At 41.3% G+C, this 15,384-nt stretch overlaps 1 protein-coding gene across 1 annotated transcript in view; it reads left to right on the top strand.

Annotated features, from left to right (window-relative positions):
• Positions 1-13,790, top strand: part of ccser1 (coiled-coil serine-rich protein 1) — a 152,139-nt gene extending 138,349 nt beyond the window's left edge. The window contains exon 11 of the mRNA XM_084728740.1: positions 8,922-13,790. Within this exon, the coding sequence (XP_084584866.1) occupies positions 8,922-9,704 (783 nt within the window). The 3' untranslated portion in view covers positions 9,705-13,790. The remainder of the gene's footprint in view (positions 1-8,921) is intronic.
• The last annotated feature ends 1,594 nt before the right edge of the window (positions 13,791-15,384 follow it).

Here is a 15,384-nt window from a genome sequence, read left to right as displayed (position 1 = left end):
TACCACCACATCAGTAGCTTATGAGAACAAAGCTGTTGGGAGATTAGGAACATCACAGAGGCATCAAGTTTGCAGCAGTGGTTAATGTACTTGCAGTACTCCCAAGAGTGTGTGGAACATGTGTGAGCGCATGTGATGGTTTATGTGATGTACATATGGATATAAGATTTGCAACTTCTCCCCGAGGCTGTTTCTGTAAATAAGTTTGTTTTCTTTTCCGAATTTCTTTGTAGTGAAATAGATGACTCAGTCTGAGACATTGTAATATATTCAGGCCTTCAGCCACATGGATATACAGTGGAGATGCCCTGTCTGAGAAACTGTAAGTCTAAATATTTATTAAGTTATAGAGACACACACACACACACACACACACACACACCCCTGTTAGATACTTGTGGGTTGTAGCAGGTTAGTGTGCTTGGCTGCTGTTACTCAATATAACATCATCCTTATGTAGATAATTTTGCAGGAGTACAGTGACAGCGTTGAAGATTGGTGGCATTGTGAGCCGATTAACTGCACGGTGCATCACATTAGTGTCCTGCCTCTCAGTGTGTGCTTCCAGCAGGAAGGTCCAGGATGTGACATCCAGCCAGCTGCTTGGCAGTTTGCTGCAGTGTGGGCTGGATTGACAGCTGGGTAGACGTAAGCTCAACTTTGGTCCTCTCTCCATCTTTCTTCATCATTTCAACTCCAACCCCACCCCAACTGTCACCACTCAGAAAAAAACAAACAAAAACAAAACTTACCTCCATCCACCTCTTTATCTCTCCCTCTCTCTCTCTCTCTCTCCCTCTCTCTCTCTGTGTGGTCTCCAGACTGCAGTAGCGTACCATCAATCCTCCAACTGTCAGGGTCTATTCAGCCCCGCTCGCCGCTGGCATACTTAAGCACCAAGTTATGTAACGGAGAAAGAGTGAAGAAGGGAATAAAGAAAGGACAGTGTGGTGGAGAAGGTGAGAGATGAGAGAAGAAGGAAGGTCAAGGGGGAGGAGGAAGGGGAAGAAGAGACCTCTTGGAACCACACATTCAGAATATTTTGACAAGGGGTCCTGATCAGGCTGTCAGAGATTAACATGCCCACTGTTAATATAGCTAATCATAAAAGCATTTTTGGAGTGTTAGCATTCACTCAAAGGAAAGAAATACTGAACTGCACACATTACGCCAAGTTCACATTACAGCATTGCAGCTGACAAAAGCCCCCATCAGAGGAAAACTAGCACTTGTTCCTGTGTGCGATGATCGCTGTGTGTGAACAATCTGAGAGCTCGCCAAGAGCTCACCGATGCCTCGCAGACACCCTGAAAGATATAAAGTAAGTAATTATGTACAGTGGGTGGGTCATTATTGAAAAAACAAAAATCCCTTCAGGGTGATTGGAGACCCCTCCACTTTGTGTTTCGATTCTACATCCCATCCTGTTGGGAGCCAATTATTACACAGCTGCTTACTTTAAAAAAAATCAATACAAATATTGATACACAAGGTGGCTCGGTAACAAGTGGTTACAGCTACTGAGCTCAGACAAAAGCTGGGAGAGGAGAAGAGTCAAGGAGAGTCGAAAGCTTAGTGGTAGTAGTAGTTACAAAGTAGTTAAAACGAGCTCCACCACCAACAGGAACAACAGTAACATGCTGTCACTGATGCTTCAGTATAAATAGTTTATTGTCATCTATTGTCAAACCCTGTCTACATGTTTGAATTCTTTCATGACTTAAAATTCAGTTTCAACAACCTGCTAATTTAATGTAGCAACATGCAAAGTCACTGACCAGAACTACTGTAAATTTAACAACGTGCAGTCTCCAATTATATCTCAGCCCTGCTCGTGTCTTTTTCTGCACTCCATGCCTAGTCCAGGGATTCACATTATTAATTCTGACCCCTAACTTTATTTACCTGTTTTGTTCTGTCCTCTCCTGTTCTTACTTTGATGGAATTACTCCCCTGATCTGTTACAGATTTACTACTGTACTACTGCATTTTCTGAATTTTAATGTGCTTCCTGTGTCATATAATGTAGGTTAAATTTTGCATAAAAAGCCAAAGAGACAGGTTAGGTAGAGAGTGAGATGGCGGTTTGAAGATTGAGAGAGCGGTATGGGGAAATAGTGAGGAAAGGCAGGGAATAGAAGTGATATGAAGATGGAAGACTACAACAAAGTCTAGATGAAGCGAGGGAGGGGAAAGTAAGGATGCTGCTACAGGCTGTACATGAGGCTCGCTTCCTGAGGGGGACTGTGTATTGATGAAAACCAGCAATTTCAAAGTAAAGGTATGCTTTGGCCTTGAGACACCAGGCTTTGGCTGCAGTTTCACCTGTTGTTTGATTGTTTGTTGCAGATTAATGCAGCAAAGTGCCTTCAGTTGATATGGGAATGTCTGTGAATTCTCAATGATACTTTCACGGCAAAAGTTAAGGAAGCAATAGAGCAATGCGTGAATCTTCTTCTCAGTTTGTTTTGCCTTTTTCTACCTCTCCTCCCCTTCTGAATACTCGTGCAAACAAATGTACAGCACTAGTAGCTTCTAATGATCTGAAAGGGATAGTTCAGATTATTTGAGGTTTGGCACACCCCTGGTCTGGAAAAGCAGTGAGAAGCATGAGCACAGAACCTAAAAAAAACTTTAAAAAAAATCAATATCAGTAAAGTTACTGGTTTTGCTCATGGAATTTTATTGGTTTGGAGAGAGCAGTTTCCTTTTCAGTGAAAATACTGTAAATAAAACATACATTTAAACTTATTTAGATTTTTTTAAGTGGACCTTTTTTAAGTTACTAAAGAATGTTTTGTTCCTGACTCTGTCCAGCCTCTGTGCTACTGCCCCTCTCTGTTTCTCCAAACTGGGGTTGTGTCGACCACATTATAATACTGTCTATAATAAGTACCTCATACAACCCTACATCAAGTAATTGGAACTATCCCTCTAATGTACAACCGAGTGTCCCAGAACTCAAAAAAAGCTTGGTTATCATTGAATCCCGACATAAGAAAATCAAACGTGTCATAATGGTTAAAAAGGGAAGATCAAATTTCTAGTTTGGTTCCTGTGTTCTTGCATCTAGCCAACTCTACCTTTCTGTCACACTGGGCATAAATATGCAAACCAATATAAATGAGACTGTCTGTTGAGATAAAGGTAGACAGGATGAAGTGGGATGGTTTGGGCTCACGCATCACGGTAGCAAAATGTATTTGGTTATAGTCTAAATAGGATTTAGAGTACCATCTGTGTGGGTGTACTGCACTGTTATTGTATCTGAACACCCCGGTGTTTCACACTTTCAAAGAACCACAGGATTACTTTGTTCGCAGAGTATGTAGGAGTCAAAGAATATAAAGAATTTACATTTGCAAACTTTTACCTCTCTAATCTCACTGTGAAGAGTTGGAAAGTTTTAGGGTCCAATTCATTTCAGCCCCATGGCCTTCATTAAAATTAGGTATGTGGGTGCAGGGATACTGAGACATGGTGTGTGATTGATGGCACTTACAGAAGGAGTACTTTGCTTACATTGCGCCTGTGTTACACCTAGCTGAAGTCTGTTTTGTTCTCTGTAATTACTTAGTTTTAGGTTGTTTGAGAGGAACAAAAGTCATGAAGTAAATCTCCCACCCCCTCTCCTCTCCCAGTGTAAAAATTACGAAGACAGGTGATGGCAAACATTGTATAGGGATGTTTTAGGGTTTTAAGGAGCTCTTTTATGCAAACTTGGCCATTACCACATTGCTGTGTTCTTCACTGCCCAATAAAAACTAAGGTTGCAGGAGAGGGCCCCCTTAAATCACTCTGATTTACCTAGGTCTATGTGTGTGTGTGCGGGTATTTATAGGACCGTGTGTGTAAGAGAGACTCTCCAGAGTGTTTGCACACACACAGACCGTTCTGTCACTGGCGAAGAGGCAGCCTGCTTGCCGCAGAGCGTGTACTTGAGAAAGGACACCTGAGTTTGTAAATCAGTCCTGCTCGCTCTCTCTCTCTGTGCCTTGCTGCCTGTTCTTCTGTTGTTCTTATTTTGTTTTATCTCTGTTTTTAATCACCTTCTCACCAGTCTCTCTTTCTTTGTCTCCTGCCTTCTCACCTTTTTTCTCAATTTGTTTACTCATCTGTTTCATTGTACACGACCTTTTTCTTCCCCTGTCTGTCTTTACCCTGGTTCTTAGTTGTATTTGATTCATTTTTTTACTTGGATAAAAAAGTGTCCCTTTGATACGGAGCATATGTCTCTACAACCAACTCTTTGTAGTGTGCCTGGTAATTATTTCTTTCAAAGTTGACTGCCAATTTGTATCTTACTGTTCTCGCCTTACCTTCTGTTGTTTTCTCAAATGTCTGAGGGTGGAAAAACACCACAGATTTTTTTTGGAAGATTAGCGATTTAGCCCTAATTAAGCCGTCCCACATAAACCGCCACGACCATAGTAGATACTCAACGCTGTGGCAATTCCCTCATGTTTTTTCACAGCGCCCCTATGTAGAAAATTTGGCTGGACTGGAAATTCTCACTCCTCTTAATTAGATCAAGGAATCTGCAAGAAGTCTTGTAGTGTTTATCCACCCATTAGAGCCCATTAGAAAGCAGAGACACACTCCCCGAGCTCTTTAAGTAAGCTGTATAGACAACGACACACTGTTTGATGTTTTGGCAGAGTGCTGTTGTGTTTTTTTTTACAGTTGTACATGAAAGGACATAGAGACTGAGCTTTTAAAGTGCAGATTGTTTGGCTGTAATTCAGATTGTTTTCAAAGCCGTGTCAGAGGAGCATGTCAGGGACTTCTTATGTGTTGGTGTGTACTGCAGGTGGAGCAACAGAGACATGCAGCATGAAGTGGAGAATGGAGTGTTATTAACAAATTTAACAATGTTTTACAGTCAGTAATTCTTATTGAACTGTCGTCAGAATGTACTTCTTTATCACGAAGAGCAGTATCAAGAACAGAAAGGTTCAAAGCAAGGTTGACCTGCTCGCTATTTTTTTTTTTTACTGTTCTGTTTATTTATCATATGCTCCATACTGCCTCAGACTAAATTAGAGCCCAGCGCAGTCACAGCTAAATCCTCATAGAATCCTTCCATACTTTGAAATGCTAAAAACGCTAGAAATAGCACCTCACGGTAAGATATTAAAAGTCTGGTGGTGTTCAGGGGCTGGAAACTCTCACAAGCCATTGCACAGACAGAATTTTTCAACCACATAGTATAATTAGTTCCTCTCGCTTTTTTATGAAAAGGACTATCTTATCAAATGTAATGTCTGTCCAGATGCTCATTAAAGGTATGTGCCATCCATGTTTTAATTCTTTATCTGTTGACCCAATGTGTATCTTAACTAAAGAAAAAAATGTCCTTTAAAATCCAGCAGCATAGAGAGTACTGAGCCAAATCACCATCATGACAGTGGCTACATGTTTATGATGCTCAACGTACACCACAAAACACAAAAAACTCCACAAAACACATGAGCCCATAGTATACACTCGACATGTTGCACAGACAGAGGACATTGTAAGATTTCTGTAGCTGAAATGGGCCAATTTGGGGAGTGAAGGCAATAAAATTGCTGCTTTTCTGGAGTGTTGATGCACATTGGCAGTGGGAAATAGGACCTTGGTACATGGTGACACAGCGACCAGTGCTGGTTCACAGCAATACAAGTCAAGGAAAATAGACAAGCCATACACCACCAACATGTGTTGCCCTATGCACCCCCAAAAAAACCACATGTAAGTAAAGAGGATAATATTAGATAACGATTATGAAGATTATATCAACTCACTCCACCCCTCTCCAACATTACCTTTGTCATGTTTAGCGGGACAGAGGATCTTAAGGGGGAGATAGCAGGTCAACAGCATGTGCCGCATTGAAGTGTTTAATTGTATACATCATCTGAAAACTGGGAACCTGAAGATTAATTGAAGATGCAGCTAAACACTCATGTCTTTCTAGTCATTTATCCAAAATGAACATTGTGCTTTCTTTAAAACCTATTCATTTTTTGAAAGTTTAGTGTATATAAGGGCTTAGAACATTATTATGTTATGTATTAAGTATATAATGACCATTACATACACTATCAGGTCTCATAAATTGTTGCAGCAGAACCCATTTCTATTGAGTTATCTTGAAATGACACGTCAAGGGACTCCCTTGAAAATCAACATGCCCATTTTTCACTTGCCAAAATGTTGCCTAATTTTGGAGTGTTATTTAGCCAGCTGACATGGTACCAATGAATCCCTTAGCTAGTTTCATATGATACCAATGTCTTCACTCTAGCTTAAAAACTGAGCAGCCACAGCCTCTGAAGGAGAGTAATATCAGCCAAGGATGTGGACATCCCAGTGGATTTGAAGAGGAAAGTGGCTACATTTAGTTTGCATTAAAGGACCACTTTGTAGGATTCAGTGGTATCTAGCTGAGAGCTTGCAGATTGCAAACACTTTACCTCATCCTCCCCTTCTAAGCATGTAGGAGAAACTACAATGGCTGCAAAACTCACAAAAAGCTGTATCTCAGGCCAGTGTTCAGTTTGTCCATTCTGGGCGACTGTAGAAGCATGGTGGAACAACATGGCAGCCTCCATGGAAGTGGAACCATTCCATCTGTAGATATACAGAAATGGCTCATAACAAAATGTATCTTTATTTTCAAATGATTATACAATATTGGAAATGTGCTTATGAACTTTATAGTCCATTTCCATTTATATTCTATATCCTGCCAATAAACCCTGGAAATCATACACAGTGTACCTTTAAATTCTACTGAAGGATTAACAATAAGGTTACTGTAGTATAAGTCAACTAATTCCTCTTTTAAGTGATTGGTTTATCTTTGAGTGCTTGTGACACCTTGTCCAATTATACATCACGGTTAACACTTCTCCAATAAGCTTTGTTTGTAATTCTACTTTCTTTGCGATCTTCCCACTTTGTCTCTCCCTTACCTTCTTTTATTTGATTTCAGGTTGACAGTATTAGCTCATGAATAGAAACCATTTCATTGAATTAGCATTTTCACTGTTATACTGTACTTATTCAGTTAGCCGTGTTGTGGTTAATCACATTTCTACCCCTCACGCCAAATTTCTGCCGACAGCCTCTACACAGTAATTACATTACATTTCATAATAATGTGCATGCACAAACACACGGAAACACAATCACACTCATATCCAGGGGTGATAAATATATGGATGCATATACACACAAACATGCATATTGACACATGTTGCACACGCTCTGTATGAACATGTGTATAATTATACATAAGCACACCACCCACAATAAAACACACACAGTTATTGTGTCGGCAAATGTCAACTCAGCTCACTCTCCCAAGAGGTTCAGTGTCGGAAGAGACTGTGTTACTTTCCTGAACATTACACACTTGGTCCCGGTGTGCTTCTGGCTTTGTGTGTGTTTGAGAGAGAGAGAGAGAGAGTGTGTTAGAGAGGCAGAGAGAAGGGGGACAGTGATGAGATATGTTGCATAAGGGGGTGCAGTGGAGTGTGAAAGAGAACAGGTGGCTCCTGTTTCTGCCATCTAGCTTTATGTGCCATCTTCCCCATTGTGTGTGTGTGTGTGTGTGTGTGTGTGTGTGTGTGTGTGTGTGTGTATGATGCATGTGATAGAGAGAGAGCCCATTGCTTTGTGAGTGGGGATTTGAGCGCATATCTCCATACATGCACATACTAACTTCTAACATCCTGTTTCTCTCCTAATGTGTGTGTTTGTGGGTCTGTGTGTGTGTCTCTACGTGTGTGCCTGTTCTTTAGTGAGCAGGGTTCCGGTTGGTTTAGAAACAATTAGAACAAGCTGCAGGAGCTCAGAGAGATCGTTCTCCAAATGTCACCCAATTAACAATCTATACTGAACACACAACAGTGCTCTCTCTCTCTCTCAAGCTGCCTGTCTCTCTATTTGTCTCTGTGTCTCTCTCTGTCGTTCTTTTCCTCTGAGACGTGTTCAGTGAATAATTCGTGAAAACCGGCAGGTTCACATCTCATGCACTCACTGGCAGAGAGAAAACAGAGTAAATTCTAAATCTCTCTCTCCTTTTAAATAATTATATTTATGTGTGGTTGTGTTTGTAAATGAAAAACTATATTCCTTCACTCTCACCCATCCCCGCACCCCGGGGTCCTGCACGGGTCCAGCTTTGCAAACCCGCCATCCATTGCCCACAATTATCTCTGAATCGATTCCGAACCTGTGCAGAACCATTAATAAGTCCTGCAACCCGACCTGCACCCATGATTAAACACACACACTCACAGTCACTCACTTGTATTCTCAGTGCGTGCAGCAGCTGTGCTCCTGCAGCTGTGGATATACAAAAAAATTATTTTGTTGTTTGTTCTATTATTGTTCTCACCTGCTGTACACCTGCATATGTCTCACTTTTACACATACCTGTACCCATGAATTTATACATTTTTTTTACCCATTGCACAAGATTTTAAAGGACCTCTACCTCACCCATTCCCATGGTTTAACAAATTTCAGTCAGAAAAACAGATGACAAAATATGATAGATATCAAATGCAGTAAATAAAAAAATAATACAGGTAAAAAATTTACCAAGACATTTGTCTTCAGAATATGACATGATTACTCAAATATTGAATATTATTTCTGATAAGGGACTTGAGCTTTAAACATATTATCATATATTTTCTATTTCAATTTTAAACATATTTTATGACCAAATTGTACGGAATCTTCCATAACAATTAGCCTTGCTATATCTGTTTCAGCATAGATAACACTTCTCTAATCCAATCATTAAAAGAGCAAGTTTCATCTGATTTCCATTGAGGAAGAGTCTTCGGGCCATTAATGAAGCAAAAGCTTTAAATGTCTTTAACATCGTCTTTTTCCTGTTTCTCCTTGTCTTTCCCTCTCAGACCAACCATCCAGGCCGGTGGTCAGGACTAGGCAGCAGCAGCCTGGCACAAAGGGACCGAAGGGTAGCGCGGGGTGTGGGGGCAGCAGCACTCGGAGGGGACCTCTCTAACCAGCACCTCACCCACCACTATCCACCTCTGCATGGCCGGCCTCCTGCCTCCGAACGACACACTGCCAGGGAGGAACGCCGCTGCCAGGGGGTCTTGGCACAGTCCACAGCTCCAAATCTGGCTCCGGGCTCCTCCAGTCTGTCCTCTGCCACTCCTGCAGTGTCAGCCCAAGCCTCACCTACTACTACAGCTCAGCTTCAAGTTTCAAATCAATGCCCTGGCACCAGTACAGCGGCTGCTAATCACACCGCAATTCCGTCTCTGTCCTCCAGGCAGCCAGAGGGTGTGTCCTCCTCTTCTGAGTCCTTAACTCAAGGAGGAGGGGTGAGCCTGTCAGGTGGGCTAAGAAGAGGAGGAGGAGGAGGAGGAGAGCACCATCCCCCGAGCCATATCCCTCGTGCAGTTGGGGCCAGCTCCTCCTCAAGCCTCCACAGCCTCGCAAGCAGAGGGAGCCCCTCTCCAAGCATCTCATCGTCCGTCCAGGCGTCCCCTACACCGCCCACTCCCTCATCAGCCTCCTCTTCCTCCTCCTCGTCCTCCACATTTACGGGTCGTTTAGGACAGCCACCTCGAGGTCCTCTGTCTCTGCATAGCTACAGTCGTAAAAACGTCTTCCTCCAACATTCCCTACATACTTCTGATCTGCAAGCTCTGACACAGAGAGACAGTTGAGGGCTCATAAACATTTACACCATCCTGACCACAGGCAGCCATATTGACTTAAAACGTGTGACTTATAGAAAAACTGCTGCTCGTGTCCCAATTCCCTCAGAATCATCAACCACATGTGCTTACAATCACATTTGTCTCTCTGTACAATCCAGACCAACCCTTTGCTGACATTTTGTTCATAGATTTGCTTGCTTAAGCACACACTCATAAGCAGGGTCACACACGCGCACTCTACAGGCTGTGAGTGTGGAAAAGGCACTCACCCGTCTATCAGAACTCCCACGTTGTGTCATGCTGACAGTTTAGATGTGCTTACGCCCACAGACACACAAAGTGCACAGAGACTTGCAACCTCACATTTGTGCGCACACAGAGATCTAGTCACACACACTTAAAACACACACTCTCACACTGAGATATCATCTGTGATATTTCTGCCTCACAATCTGCACAAATTATAGGGCGTTAAAACTGAACAAAGACATGAGGGTACGTATTTGTGTGTGTATTATTAAAGGAATAGTTCAGATTATTTGAAGTGGGGTTGTATGAGGTACTTATCGATAGTCAGTGTCTTACCTACAGTGGATGATGGTTGGCAAGCCCCCAGTTTGGAGAAGCAGAGAGAAATTTAAATGACGTACTGCTGTGGAAAAGGTCAGCAACAAAAACTCTGTAATAGTCCACCTAAAAAAAATCAATATCAGTTTAAGTGTACACTAAATGTAGAATATTTTCGCAGCTTTACTTTGCCACCAGACAGCCTTTTCCAATGAGACAAAGCCAAATATCGCTCTCTCCAAACCCACCATACTTAGCCTGAAGTCCAGTGAAAATATTCTAAATATAACATACATTTAAACTGATATTGATTTTTTTTAGGTGGGCCTTTCTTAGGTGGCTAAAATCTGTTTTTTATTTGCTGACCCTGTTTACAGCAATTCATTGTTTAGCTTCCTCTCTGTTTCTCCAAACTGTGAATGTGTTGACAGCCATCTTCTGTGGTAATACATTGACTGTCAATACGTATCTCATCCAATCCAACATCAAATAATCCAAACTATCCCTTTGAAGTTTTATTTTTAATCCATTTATTTGATCGTTTTTACCAGTGAAGACCATGTGCTGCTTAAGGGACTAGGGGACTGACCAGAATTTGCGCTGGTAAGGACATATTCTCACATTGCCAAACATCAGATCAACTTGTCATTCCTTGATGTTGTCTGACAGAAATCCAGATGAAAATACATCCACACCGCGACCCTTTTACTGCATGCTTTTTAAAATCTAAGGAAAATACAGGTGAGCATTTTGTACTGCAACAGAAGTGGGATCTGGTTGACTTTTAAAGTCTTTTAATAATGTTTCAGTATCAACTCTCACCTCAGTGTTTGAAGAAGGGAATCAAATACGCCTCTGATACTCGAGTCTGTTTGACAACTAAATGTCTGTCCTCCTGCTCACATCAGTAAGGCATTAGATGTACTTCTGGCTTAATACTGGACCACTGTTTTTGTAGAATTACAAAGTTGCAATATTACCCTAATTATATACAAGAATCAGTGTGTATTTGCAATGTTAGATTAGTACAGTACAAAAGCTGAAATGAAGAGTTTCATTCTAAGATTAGATACCTGCCAGTAATAATGACAGAATGACACTTAAGTAACATAACTATCTCCACTAAACCCTTGACTAACAAAATCAAAATCCGTCAGAAGATTGAGCCGAAGATTTTGAATTATGTGTTTTTTCCCCCCAAAATGAGAAAAAAACAAGTATCAGGTTTTGGAATGAAGCCCTTCAAATCTTCTTTGGGGCTGGGTATTGAATAGGGATGCTTACTGGTGCTTTGCTAAATGACAGCGTCAATATCCATTTTCAGGATTCAAAAGGAAAAATGGTGTAAAATAATGACATAATCATTTGAGTCTGAATCTGCTTAGAGGAAAAATGACAGAACAAATATTGCTCAGAAAGTTGTTTTACTTGATCAAATGATAAGAAGCAAGAAATAGAAAATTTTACAAACTCTCCAGCTTGTAAGCATCAGTTTTTTACCGATACCCAGTCCTTATATGTTAGCCCTCTTTTATCTTCCTGATCTCAGATGTCTTAGTATCTTTAGAAAAAAACTGACCTAACGAGATGGCTTATAAAAAGGCTAGCAATTACGTTGTTTTGGACAGTAGGACGCCTTCCTTTTGAGTGAGATTTACATAAACTGTAACTGCCATGAGTCGAACAACATCATTCACACTTTGGAGACCAAATGTGTCACAATTTAATAAGTGAGAAAACCCACCTTTTTTTTACATCTGGACAGCCTAATAATCTGTTCAATCTGCCACAGTTGAATATATTTGCTCTGTTGAATGGACTAGACCATAGAACAGCCCTTCCTTTCCCCATAGGCTTAAGGGTAAACAAATCTTATAATGCCAAGCGAGAGGTGGGAGCCTGCTGCTGAGCACAGGCCAGAGGTTCACAGCTGCCGGCGTCTTGCAGAAAATGTTAGATTTCGGAGAAGTTGTTGACCTTGTCTGTCTCTAAACGGCACCTGGCTGTAGGGGAGTTGTATAAATTGTGTGTGTGTGTGTTATAATGCACACCTCATGAGACACGGACCCGGTAGAGGTGAAGAAAAGCTCGAAGGAAGACAGCTCTGCTTCCGCTGGTGGAAGCTAAACCTCTCCCTCCTGTCTGCGTCACTTGCACACCATTTTTTTCTTTTTATACCCCGTTTTCCTTTTTCTTCCTGCCCTCATTTCTTTCGCCATCCTAGTTCTCTATCCTATTTTTTTCCATCTATCCATTCCTTATTCAGTCTCAATGTCTCCTTCCCATTCCCCACTCTACTTTTTGCAGTAGCTCCTCATGTTCCTCTCCTCTTTTTCAGTCTGTTATCTTCCCTTTCCCTCTATCCCAGGTCTCCCTCCATCTCTCTCCCCTGCATAGCTTACTTACCCCCAGCTTATATTGTCATACAGCGTATCTGTTGCAGTGGCTCTCAGTCCTGGGCATTGGGACCCGCTGTGCTACTGATTTCCATTCCAGCTGTCTAATCAGGGAATAATTTTACACCTGGTGAATGCAATTAACTACCTGGTAGGGTAGTCGGCCATCAGTAATGTGGCTCCCGAGGATCTGAACCGAGACCCGCAGCTGTAATGTGAACTGAACATTCCCTGCTTGGTTTGTTTACAGGTGGAGGGTAACAATGTTTTGTCACTGCCTGACCTCTTAAGAACTGCTATTTTCATCCCTCGTCAGTGCACGCTTTATAATGCAGTTGACACCATGTGAAATATTATAAGGGAGTATTTGGCCCTGTTTGCACTGCCCACTCAGATTTTATTTTTTCCCCCATATGTCAAACAGCTGTGCTCCTTTCAGCTGTGTACAAATTGGAAAACCACAAAGGTGGGTTTTTTTTTTGGCTGGTTATGTCACATGTCATATGATAGAAAAAGAGCCACATCTGAGATGGCAGTTCAAATGTTGCACTGCACCAAGGTCTTTTGAAGACATTACTCCGTGTCAGGCTATAAAAGCGAACTGATATTGAATTTCACTGCTGGGAAACAAAGGGTCTGCTACCATGAAGTGGGAACACCTCACAAACCTCAACCCTTCACTTTAGTTAGCAGCATGTTGTGTATTTAAGACACTACATTTCATTTGTTGGGAAGTTATTTATTGTTTTCTGCCTTACTTATATTTATTGCCATAGAACCAGTTTCCTAAAAGCATCTTGGCACTAACGAATAAACATAGTAGTCATGATAATAATCATGATGGATATGACAATAATATGATCATGATGTTGCTGTTATAATTTTAATGAATCACAGATATTATACTGTCCTAGCTTTTTAATGTGCTTACTGTAATTATGTTTGTTTCTTTATGAATTGCTGTAATAATGAAATTGAACTGTATAATTGTACATAAGTTATTCTAAATGTTGATGTTCACTGTTCATGAACATGAGCGTTTCGTGCACACTTAAGACTAGGGGTTCGCATACATTGTTTGTTGGCACATGAGAGATTAAAGAGACAGTTCAGTCCTAAATCAAAAATACATATTTTCCATCTTACCTGTAGTGCTATTTATTCAAGATTATTTTGGTGTGCCCAGTTTTTGGGATATTGGCTACAGAGATGTCTGCTTTCTCTGGAATATAATGGAACTAGATGGCACTTGGCTTGTGGCGCTAAAAGCATCTAAAAAATGCATTTGAAAAAAACAACAGCAATGTCTCTTTCCAGAAATCATAACCTACTTTCTCAAGATAATCCACAGACCTTGTTTTCACGTAGGAACTGTTTTCTTTCTACCAAACCTGCCAACTGTATCACTAGTTAGCTAGGTGAGCTATCACAGGGTTTCTGCCAGTGTTTGTCCGTGCGTGCATGTGTGTGTGTGTGTGTGCGTGTGCGTATTACAGTAATATGTAACAGGGCAGGCTGGTTAGCATAGCGTAGTCTAACACTTGGTGAGGCTAATTTCCGAACAGGCTAATTATTGAAACAACAGAGTGGTACAATAAATATACTTAACTTTAATTAGACAGTGCAACACCATGAAATACAGAGAGAGAACCGAGTTATTGTGCTGCATGAACCTGGCAGCACATAGTCAGTGACTTTTGCACTGTGACGTCGCCAGAAACAGCAGAGAATGCAACATTTTTTATCCCAGGATGGCAAAGGCATGTCCTAACCTTCTCTGCCTGGTTGGTTGAAATTCTTACCCTAATCCTAGCCAGTCACACTCCTCATGCCTAAACCTACCCACAGAGTTAGAGTAGGGCAGGTCATAACTTTGCTATCATGGGGGAAAAAAATTGTGCGCAGAATGAGCAAATAGACAAGGAAGTGGAAACAATCACATCATTTTAGAAAATAATTTCAAAATAAAGGTCTCTGAATGAGTTCACCACTTGTAGAACATTTTTTAGTTTAAATACCTGCGATGCTTCGGTCTTCCAGGAGCCAGTTTAGGTCTTGCTAGCTTGCAATACACTGGTGGAAACCCTACTTTATGTTTGCATCCCATGCTGTCACAAACACCAGCCTCTTGTCAATAACCCTCTTTACACAGAGATCGTGCAGTGCTGCAACGAAGGCTCGTCTCTACGTCGCTTTAGTTTGTTTTTTTTTTACACTGATCCAAACAAAGCTGCTATAAAGATGCCCCAGTTTGAGATTTTTAGATAGCATGCTGGCGTTATGGAAGCAAAAGATCTTTTATCTCCAATCATACATAGAGCTGATCACCTTAAATTTAAAACATGAAGTTTTTTTCTGTGTTCGTGGATAAATGGGGCATCGTTTCTCTGAAACAATGAAGTTAGAAGGATGACGATGATATGCGGGAAGGGATCATGTCTCATCCTGCTGGCTCACCCTTTTACGCAGACTGACCAATTCGGCTCTACTACCTCCACTGGTGGATCAGAGGTGGAACCAAAATGCCCGTCCATTGCGTGTCCTTACCTTTTATACAGAACGGTGAAGCAGAATAATAGAGCAGCCATCCCATATTGAACAGGTTGTGTAAAAAGGGCTACTGAGTAGATGCATGCTTTCTCCTACAGGGGATACAGTTCACAGATGAGGTTTGGTAGAAAGAAAATAGCTGCTCTATGAAACTGCTCACAACAAGGTCAGTG

Source organism: Lutjanus erythropterus, chromosome 10 (genome assembly GCF_056507025.1).
Source record: "Lutjanus erythropterus isolate fLutEry1 chromosome 10, fLutEry1.hap2, whole genome shotgun sequence".
NCBI classification, from domain to species: Eukaryota; Metazoa; Chordata; class Actinopteri; order Lutjaniformes; family Lutjanidae; genus Lutjanus; species Lutjanus erythropterus.
This window is presented reverse-complemented; position numbering and strand designations above follow the sequence as displayed.